Consider the following 10312-nt stretch of genomic DNA (forward strand, 5'->3'; position numbering starts at 1 on the left):
GTATAATAAAAAAAAAAAAAGGCCAGGCATGGTGGCTCCTGCCTTTAATCCCAGCACTTTCAGAGGCTGAGATGGGAGGATAATAAGGTCAGGAGTTCGAGACCAGCCTGGCCAACATGGTGAAACCCTGTCTCTACTAAAAATATAAAAATTAGTCAGGCGTGGTGGTGGGTACCTGTAGTCCCAGCTACTCAGGAGGCTGAGGCAGGAGAATCGCTGGAACCCAGGAGGCGGAGGTTGGAGTGAGCCAAGATCATGTCACTGCACTCCCAGCCTGGGCGACAGGGTGAGAGTCCGTCTCAAAAAAAAAAAAAAGTCTTGAGTGCTTACCTTGTGCTAGGTACTGTGTTCTTTTATGATCTCAGTTAGTCCCCACAGCAACCCTCTAAGGCGTCAGTACTGTTATAACTGAGACTAAGAGGCATTTGAAGCTTTGTTGAAGTCTCACAACTATCCAGGTTCTGCCTGGAAATGGCAGAACCAGGATTTGAGCGTGGGTCAGTATAGGTCCAGAGCTGAGCTCCTCAATGTTAGACTGCTGCCTCTGCTTATTACTAGTAACACCAAACTTTGGACAGACACCGAATGACTGATTGTGACATTCCAGCCAGTTTTTTTTTTTTTTTTTTTTTTGAGATGGAGTTTTGCTCTTGTCCAGGCTGGAGTGCCCACGGTCGTGGCTCACTGTAACCTCTGCCTCCCGGGTTCAAGCCGTTGGCCTGCCTCAGTCTCCGAAGTAGCTGGGATTACAGGCACCTGCCACCATGCCTGGCTAATTTTTGTGTTTTTAGTAGGAATGGGGTGTCACCATGTTGGCCAAGCTGGTCTCAAACTCCTGACCTCAGGTGATCTGTCCTTCTCAGACTCCAAAAGTGCTGGGATTATAGGTGTGAGCCACTGCGCCCAGCCAATCCAGCAAGTTTTAACTTGGCCAAAATTCACTGATCTAAAACTCTGTGCACCCTTCCCGCTCTGAAGACCAGTGAGCCAGCAGGCCAGGGTGCAGATGTCTCTTACCTAGCCTGGGGCCCCTCACTGTATGTTGACTCTTGACAAATATTTATTGCGTGCTGGCTGTGAATAGGAATTGTATATTGAGCACTTAGGTGTTATGAACCATGCTAGATGTTTTGCCTATATTATCCCCTTTAATTTGGGGCACTTTTACAGCTGGGAAACTGAGGGTTCAAGGGGTTAGGTATAGGACTTGCCCAAGGTCATAAAGGTATGTGGTAGCCAGAGTCCCTGCTCAGCACAGACCTATGCTTTTCTGTCCTGGGCAGTGTTCCAGGCCTTGGGGACACAGCTGGGGCTGAAGCAGGGCTGTTTCTGCCCTCAGGCACTTTTCCTCCTGGCAGAGGGGAGAGCTGGGCAACAGTGAGTGGCATAGACTTGTCTTATTACAGCTGTGGTATGTGCAGGAAGGGGAGGTGCTGGTTCTAAGGCTCCAGAGGGCTTGTCTTTTTTTTTTTTTTTTTTTTCTGAGACGAAGTCTTGCTCTGTCACCCAGGCTGGAGTCCAGTGGCGTGATCTCGGCTCACTGCAAGCTCCGCCTCCCAGGTTCAGGCCATTCTCCTGCCTCACACTCCCGGAGTAGCTGGGACTATAGGCGCCCGCCACCATGCCCGGCTAATTTTTGTGTATTTTAGTAGAGTAGAGACGGGGTTCACATGTTAGCCAGGATGGTCTCGATCTCCTGACCTCATGATCCGGCCCACCTCAGCCTCCCAAAGTGCTGGGTTTACAGGGCGTGGAGCCACCGGGTTCCCGGCCTCTTTTTTTTTTTTTAGATGGGAGTCTTTCGCTCTGTTGCCCAGGCTGGAGTGGCAGTGGTACGATCTCAGCTCACTGCAACCTCCGCCTCCTGGGTTCAAAGCGATTCTTCTGGCCTCAGCCTCCAAGTAGCTGGGGACTACAGGCACACGCCACCACGCCCAGCTAATTTTTGTATTTTAGTAGGACGGGGTTTCACACGGTTGGTCAGGCTGGTCTCGAACTCCTGACCTTGTGATCCACCTGACTTGGCCTCCCCAAGTGCTGGGATTATAAGCGTAAGCCGCTGCGGAGCCCGGCCTTTTTTTTGAGACAGAGTTTCGCTCTGGTTGTCCAGGCTGGAGTGCAATGGCACGATCTCGGCTCACTGCGCCCTCCACCTCCCAGGTTCAAGCAATTCTCCTGCCTCAGCCTCCCGAGTAACTGGGATTACAGACATACACCACCATGCCCAGCTAGTTTTTTTTTTTGAGATGGAGTCTCGCTGTGTCACCCAGGCTGGAGTGCAGTGGCATGATCTCGGCTCACTGCAACCTCTGCCTCCCAGATTCAAGCGATTCTCCTGCCTCAGCCTCTTGAGTAGCTGGGATTACAGGTGCCCACTACCACACCAGGCTAATTTTTGTACTTTTAGTAGAGACAGGGTTTTACCATGTTGGCCAGGCTGGTCTCGAACTCCTGACCTCAGGTGATCCGACTGCCTTGGCCTCCCAAAGTGCTGGGATTACAGGTGTGAGCCACTGCGCCCGGCCATGGTGTCTTGAGCTGAGTGTAGAAGCCCAAGTAGGGGGTAGGAGAAAACGCACCGTGAGGAGAAATGTGCCACTGGCCTGCTGTCTAGCTGTGTCATTTGGTCCTTGTGAGGCCAGGAGGGCCGCCAGCCCCACGTTACTAGTGCTGAGGACCTCCAAAGTGACAGTGAGCGGAGGGAGGTGAGGGAGCCTGTGTGAACTTCAGAACCTGTTGGAGGAACATGGAGGAGGCGAGAACAAGGAGCAGAGGTCAAAAGGTGGCAAGGAGCAGGGGCATAGGCCTGGGAGGACGTGGGTTTGCTTTGGCTTGGACTCAGAGAAGGGAAATCCCTGGAGGGTTTTGAGAAGAGGAGGTACATGATGTGATGGAGGCTTAATAGAACCCTCTTGGCTGCTGTGTTGAGAAGAGACTGGAGCAAGCAGGGACAGAGCAGGAGGCCAGCGAGGGGTGGGGTGACAGTGACTATCGGGTCAAAGGTGGAAGTAGTTGCCAGGAGCAGGAGGTGGATTCTGGACCTAGGGGGAGGTAAAGCCCACCAGAATGTGTCGGTGGCTAGGAACCAGAGATTCTGCCCAGGTTTCTTCATGGGCAAGTGAACACGTGGAGTCCACGTAGGCTGTGTTCGGTCCGAGATGCCTTCTAGACATGCAGGATGTCAAGGAGGCAGCTGGAGAGATGGGTCTGGAGCTCACAGCAGGTCCAGGCTAGAGGTAGAAACATGAGAGCCCCACAGCTGGAGAAGATCGCCATGGGATTGGAGATGAACTCCAAGGACAACCCTGGTAGTCTGGATGGAAGAGCTTGGGAAGATGCACAGAAACCACAAAGTGACTGGTGCAGTGGGAGGAAAACCACAGTGTATGGTGTCCTAGAAGCAAAAGAAGAAAGTGTTTTAAGTGTTTCTAGGAGCAGGAGGTGATCAACGGCCTTAGATCCTTCTTTTAGGCCAAGTAACATGAGGACTGAGAATTGACAACTGGACTTAGCAACGCAGAGGTCCTTGTGGCTTTGATGTCAGCAGATGAAGGCTGTGTGGTCCAGAGATGAGGCTTGGGGCCGAGATGCAGCCCCGCTGCCTGTTCCAGCTCCTCCCTCATCCAGGCAGGGTCTCCCCGCCCAGCAACCACTCCCCTCCCTGCCCGCTTATGGCTGCCTGCTCTCCCTTTCCTCCCCGTACCCCCAGACCTGTGCTTGCCCGGGGAGAGTCAGGGTTCTCCTGTCAGCTGGGTCCCCTCCCGACCCTGGGAGGCCGCTTCTGGAGCCCTGCCTCTTCCTGGCAGGGAGCATCGAGTACAGCTGTCCGGCCTCCAACGAGTGTGAGATCACCAAGCGGAGACGCAAGGCCTGCCAGGCCTGCCGCTTCACCAAGTGCCTGCGGGTGGGCATGCTCAAGGAGGGTGAGCGCTGGGCAGGGGCTGGGCGAGGGCTGGGGGAGTGGGGGGCCCGGGCTGGATGGGCGCGAGGCCTGGGAGTTCTGGTGAGTGGACTGGGGGAGGACAACTCTGGAGAGCAACCCCACCCTGCCCACAGCACCGCAGTCATGGTCCTATCTGTCCTACAATTCAAGGAGTGCGCCTGGACCGCGTCCGGGGTGGGCGGCAGAAGTACAAGCGGCGACCAGAGGTGGACCCACTGCCCTTCCCGGGCCCCTTCCCTGCTGGGCCCCTGGCAGTCGCTGGCGGACCCCGGAAGACAGGTGAGAGCACTGTGGGTCCCTGGGGCTAGGACACGGGAGGCCTATGTGTGGCATCAGTTACCTTTGGCACTGGGACCTGTATTTCCCCTTCGTCTCTTCACTCACTCATTTCCCCAAGACGTGTGAAAATGCCTTTTCCTGCATTGGGAAAAATAGTAGGACGTGGAATAGGGACGATTTTCCAGCACTCACAGCCTGTCCACAAACACACAGGCTTTCCCTGGGAGACAGCGCTCTTCCCGGAGGGAAGTCGCTGGCCAGCTGCTACTGAGGAAGGCCACAGGGGGAGCGACTCTGGGAAGATGCTTGACCCCTTGAGGCTTGACTCTTGTCCTCTAATTGTCACCGCAGCCCCAGTGAATGCACTGGTGTCTCATCTGCTGGTGGTTGAGCCTGAGAAGCTCTATGCCATGCCTGACCCTGCGGGCCCTGATGGGCACCTCCCAGCCGTGGCTACCCTCTGTGACCTCTTTGACCGAGAGATTGTGGTCACCATCAGCTGGGCCAAGAGCATCCCAGGTAAAGGGCCCAGGTGACCTGGGGCTGCCCTGAACAGGCCCGGCTCTGGTGCGCTTGCTCAGTCAGGCCCGCTCCCCACTGCCCCCTAGGTTTCTCATCGCTGTCGCTGTCTGACCAGATGTCAGTACTGCAGAGCGTGTGGATGGAGGTACTGGTGCTGGGTGTGGCCCAGCGCTCACTGCCACTGCAGGATGAGCTGGCCTTTGCTGAGGACTTAGTCCTGGATGAAGAAGGGGCACGGGCAGCTGGCCTGGGGGAACTGGGGGCTGCCCTGCTGCAACTGGTGCGGCGGCTGCAGGCCCTGCGGCTGGAGCGAGAGGAGTACGTTCTACTGAAGGCCCTGGCCCTTGCCAATTCAGGTGAGTCTGGAGCTGGCACGGACAGGTGTCTCCGTAAGGTCTTCAGGTTTTTAACTCAGTGATGGTGACACAGTCCCATTTTGCAGATAAGGAAAACTGAGGCTTAGGGAAGAACAATGATTTGCTCAAACTCAAAAAGCAAGCCAAGTGCAGGCTCCAAACTGCACACAGGATTTTGAGCCCTAGTGCCATGCCAATGCAGAAAGGTCAAGTTTAGTGGGAGGGAAGGTGGGGAGGGTACAAGGTGGCCACAGTTGAGAGAGAAAAGGTGGGGTCCTGGCCCACGTGCTGGAGCAGAGTGGTGCCGCTCAATCAGCCAATCAACAAATCCTCATTTGGCTCCTCCTTAGACCCCATCCATCAGTGTTCAAGACGTGGGAAGTGCCCTTGCCAGAGATAGCCCAGGCCAATACCACGCTCCTCTCTTCTTGCAGACTCTGTGCACATCGAAGATGCTGAGGCTGTGGAGCAGCTGCGAGAAGCTCTGCACGAGGCCCTGCTGGAGTACGAAGCCGGCCGGGCTGGCCCCGGAGGGGGTGCTGAGCGGCGGAGGGCGGGCAGGCTGCTGCTCACGCTACCGCTCCTCCGCCAGACAGCGGGCAAAGTGCTGGCCCATTTCTATGGGGTGAAGCTGGAAGGCAAGGTGCCCATGCACAAGCTCTTCTTGGAAATGCTCGAGGCCATGATGGACTGAGGCAAGGGGTGGTCCTGGTGGGGGTTCTGGCAGGACCTGCCTAGCATGGGGTCAGCCCCAAGGGCTGGGGCGGAGCTGGGGTCTGGGCAGTGCCACAGCCTGCTGGCAAGGCCAGGGCAATGCCATCAGCCCCTGGGAACAGGCCCCACGCCCTCCCCTCCCCCCTCCTAGGGGGTGTCAGAAGCTGGGAACGTTGTGTCCAGGCTCTGGGCACAGTGCTGCCCCTTGCAAGCCATAACGTGCCCCCAGAATGTAGGGGGCCTTGCGGAAGCCATAGGGGGCTGCAGGGGATGTGTGGGAGGCAGAAGCCTATCTCAGGGAGGGAAGGGGATGGAGGCCACAGTCTCCCAGTGGGTGATGCTTTTGCTGCTGCTTAATCCTACCCCCTCTTCAGAGCAGAGTGGGACTTGGAGAGCAAAGGCCCATACCCCTTCGCTCCTCCTCTCATCATNGCCATAACGTGCCCCAGAATGTAGGGGCCTTGCGGAAGCCATAGGGGCTGCAGGGGATGTGTGGGAGGCAGAAGCCTATCTCAGGGAGGGAAGGGGATGGAGGCCACAGTCTCCCAGTGGGTGATGCTTTTGCTGCTGCTTAATCCTACCCCTCTTCAGAGCAGAGTGGGACTTGGAGAGCAAAGGCCCATACCCCTTCGCTCCTCCTCTCATCATTTGCATTGGGCATTAGTGCCCCCCCTTGAAGCAATAACTCCAAGCAGGCTCCAGCCCCTTGACCACTGGGGTGGCCAGGGCTTCCCCATCAGCTCCCACCCAACCTCCTCAGGGGTAGGAGAGCACTGCCTCTATGCCCTGCAGAGCAATAACACTATATTTATTTTGGGTTTGGCCAGGGAGGCGCAGGGACATGGGGCAAGCCAGGGCCCCAGAGCCCTTGGCTGTACAGAGACTCTATTTTAATGTATATTTGCTGCAAAGAGAAACCGCTTTTGGTTTTGAACCTTTAATGAGAAAAAAATATATAATGTCGAGCTCAAGAACACTGTGTGTTTGGTGTCATTGGGTCAAGGGTTGGGGATACGGCAGAATTCGGAAACAGAGTATACATCAACAAAATATTAGTCATAACAAGAAAACTGGCGCCTGGCACAATCAACTCTCAGTTTCCTCTTCACTCAGCAGCATGTTGGGGATCCCGCGGCTGATGGGGAACATACGTCCAGACTCCGGGCACTGCAGGGTGCCCTCTATCACTTCCACCTGTGGGCGGGAGGGACAGGGCTGAGCACTGGCAGCCTCAGTGAGGGAGGCAGGTGGCCCAGGAAGGAAGTGATGGGCCGCTTCTCACCTCCAGCAGCAGATGGTGCATGGTCCTCAGAAACTCTTCATTCTCCTCATATCCCTCAACCGGCCCTTTAGGCACCTGGATCAGGCGCAACTGTGGGCAAGAGGTGAAATTATCTCCGGGCATCCCGAACTCCCGCCTCAGCCCGGCTGAGGTGTGCCCGCCCCGCACTCCCCGGGATATGCTCAGGCGGGGTAACGATCCTCACATTATCGGCCGCCTCCAGGAACGCCGCCCACTCCACCTTAGGTATCATACGCGCCACGAAGTTGGGGTTGAACTCCACAGGGCAGATACGGACCTCAGTGGCCTGGCAGGACGGAGGAGTTTAGGCAAGCACTGGACCCCGGCCCACCATCCCGCCCGAAAAGGGAAGCCCGCCGTGGTACCTGAAGGCGCAGGGGAAGCCACGGGACCCCACCCCCCGCACATGCGAGCTCAGCAGATTGTGGGTGAGCAGTTTCATATCGCCGAACGGGCTCTCGCCAGGCCGGAACCGGAAAGAGGACGTCCTCCGCTTCGTCACTTCCGGGGATGCTCCACTCGATGCTATTGGATGGCCAGGAGAACCGGAAGTGGCGAACTTACTGGAAATTCTTGTGCTTGCGGGAGCTGAGCTAGGTAAGTGAAAGACCTGTCGGATCACGCGCCACTACCGGAAGCGTCTCAGCAGGCGGTTCCTACAGCGCACGCCCAGCTTTTTTTTTTTCGGCACAAATCCGTCGTAAGATGCAAATAATATGCAAAATAGCTGCAATGCAGGGGCTCTCGTTGAATGCAAAATAAACATGTTTTACTCCTACACAGGCGCCTAACACCGTCGTCTTCTGTACCCCGCTTTCGGTTAAGGGTCAGAAATACTGCCCTATCTGTAAATTAGACCCGTGGAAGCCGAGCGGCACCTCATTCTTATATGCAAATTAGCTGCCCCACTGCCGAAAGCTCTGCCCAATTTGTAATTGCGTCTGCTGTCCAGCCCCGATGCAAATGAGGCGAGGGTCCCCAAAGCTCTGTTATACGCGTGGCCGCTCGCGCCTGCGCAGTGGAGGCGGCCCAGGTCCGCCTTACGCAGGGTGTCGCAGCAGTGCCTCCAGGCGTGCCCCGCCTGCTACGGTGGCCCCAGCTAGGGGCGGAGTGGAAGTGGTCGTAGGGCGGGTATGGGACTAGCTGTCGTGTGCGTCCTAAGACGCTCAGCGAGCTATATACTCGGTAGGTCCGCCGGTCAGTCTGTGGCAGCGACAGCAGCAGCAAGACGGCGAAGTGAAGGAGGGTGGGCGTCTGGCGGGGTCCGCAGTTTCAGCAGAGCCGCTGCAGCCATGGCCCCGATCAAGGTGACCGCTGGCCCGGCCGGGCCTGACATCCCCACTACCCCATGCCAACCCCGTCGCGCTGGTCTGGGAGTATCGCTTTATTTCCTGCCTGCCAGACCCCTCCCCGCCGGCCGCGCCGCTCATCCCTTCAGAAGGCCCTCGTGGCTGCCCACCCTTCTCGCCAATCGTGGGGACCTCACCTCCCGGGACAGTTCCGAGGCATTTTTTTTTTTTTTTTTGAGATGGAGTCTCTGTGTCGCCCAGGCTGGAGTGCAGTGTCGCAATCTCTGCTTATTGCAACCTCCGCCTCCCGGGTTGAAGCGATTTTACTGCCTCAGCCTCCTGAGTAGGTGGGACTACAGGTGGGAGCCACCACGGCTGGCTACTGTATTTTTAGTAGAGACGGGGTTTCACCCTGTTGTTCAGACTGGTCTGGAACTCCTGACCTCAGGTGAACCGCCCGCCTCGGCCTCCCGAAGTGCTAGCATGACAGGTGTGAGCCACCGCGCCCGGCCTGATTTCCCCTATCTTCTGAAACAGCTGTCCCTTAGCGCCCCCGCCGGGGCTTCCCCCAGCCCGCTCCGACCTCCCTCCTCCCATGGCGAATTCCCACCTTTCTGCCTCCTCTTTCACTCACCTCCTGGAACTGTCCCCGGGGTCTTGGACCTTCCCCCTTCTCCTCCCAAACCGTGTGAGACCCCATTCCCTTTCTACTTCATCCTGCTCCCAATCTTTGGGCTCCTCAGAGACTCCACCACCTCAGACTCTCTCTCCCTACCCACTCTGGCCCCATGAAGCCCTCACGCACTCCAGGGACGGATCCTTCCCCCTTCAAAAGATTCCTTCTTTTGTTCTACCGCTCCTGGGTGTAGGGGCCTGGACAACCTCCCCCAGCGTTCCACCTGCTGCTGCCCTCCCTCTTCCTCCTCTTGAGGGTGGGACCCTCAGACCTGGCCAAGATCCTCTCCCTCCATGTTGTCAGGGACACCTCCTCACCCCAAATACAGCCCTCTAGCCCCTGCCCATTTTAATCCCACTCCTTTCCTGTAACAGACAGCATGTTATGCAACCCTTTGTGACACTAGGGGAAGCCTTCCCTCCCTTTCTCTGTTGTCACCAATGGCCCCTTAAAAGGAGCAGGGCCATCTTGAAACCTAGAGGAAATGGGGTAACCCGGTGTGAGCGGGCAGGGAGGGCCCCTGGAAACTCTGACAGGGCTGGAGCATCCTGCTGGGTTTCAGCCCTGGCTCTTGCAGGCCCAGCTGCCAGGCTCTCTGTTCACCTTCCTGCCTATGGTTTGCCCCGCTCCCTCACCCCCCTTACCTTGGAGTCCTTCCCTCTAGGTGGGAGATGCCATCCCTGCAGTGGAGGTGTTTGAAGGGGAGCCAGGGAACAAGGTGAACCTGGCAGAGCTGTTCAAAGGCAAGAAGGGTGTGCTGTTTGGAGTTCCTGGGGCCTTCACCCCTGGATGTTCCAAGGTGAGGCCCTTCCCCTTCTGAAGATCAGGACCTGGGATCTTTTGTGTTACTCTTAAGTCCTCCACATAGTCCTGACAGGACTCCTAAAACGCATTTCAGTGCCATCAGAAAACAAGTAGAGCTGGACGCAGTGGCTCACGCCTGTAATCCCAGCACTTTGGGAGGCCAAGGCTGGTGGATCACGAGGTCAGGAGTTCAAAAGCAGCCTGGCCAAGATGATGAAACCCTGTCTCTACTAAAAATACAAAAAAATCAGCTGGGCATGGTGGCGAGTGCCTGTAATCCCAGCTACTGGGGAGGCTGAGGCAGAGAATTGCTTGAACCCAGGAGGCGGAGGTTGCAGTGAGTGGAGATTGTGCTACTGCACTCCAGCCTGGGCGAAACAGTGAGACTACGTCTCAAAAAAAAAAAAAAAAAAAAAAAAAAAAAAA

General features: G+C 56.6%; 3 protein-coding genes across 3 annotated transcripts; 2 read left to right on the plus strand and 1 right to left on the minus strand.

Moving 5' to 3' along the window:
* Positions 1-2471: 2471 nt before the first annotated feature.
* Positions 2472-6239, plus strand: ESRRA (estrogen related receptor alpha). The gene is made up of 5 exons (XM_017892925.1): positions 2472-3923; positions 4094-4222; positions 4574-4741; positions 4831-5100; positions 5535-6239. The coding sequence occupies exons 1-5, from the start codon at positions 3548-3550 to the stop codon at positions 5792-5794; spliced, it is 1203 nt and encodes a 400-aa protein (XP_017748414.1). The 5' UTR covers positions 2472-3547; the 3' UTR covers positions 5795-6239.
* Positions 6240-6735: 496 nt separating this feature from the next.
* On the minus strand, positions 6736-8020 carry TRMT112 (tRNA methyltransferase activator subunit 11-2). The gene is given in 4 exon segments (XM_017892940.1): positions 6736-7008; positions 7097-7186; positions 7302-7432; positions 7493-8020. Coding segments are annotated over 4 exon segments (396 nt in total). The 5' UTR covers positions 7560-8020; the 3' UTR covers positions 6736-6900.
* Positions 8021-8128: 108 nt separating this feature from the next.
* Positions 8129-9917, plus strand: PRDX5 (peroxiredoxin 5). Its single transcript, XM_017892935.1, has 2 exons — positions 8129-8424; positions 9747-9917. Exons 1-2 carry the CDS (start codon positions 8251-8253, stop codon positions 9900-9902), a joined length of 330 nt encoding a protein of 109 aa, XP_017748424.1. The 5' UTR covers positions 8129-8250; the 3' UTR covers positions 9903-9917.
* Positions 9918-10312: the final 395 nt, after the last annotated feature.

The sequence above is a fragment of the Rhinopithecus bieti genome, unplaced genomic scaffold (genome assembly GCF_001698545.2).
Source record: "Rhinopithecus bieti isolate Rb0 unplaced genomic scaffold, ASM169854v2 scaffold_1017, whole genome shotgun sequence".
Taxonomy (NCBI): Eukaryota; Metazoa; Chordata; class Mammalia; order Primates; family Cercopithecidae; genus Rhinopithecus; species Rhinopithecus bieti.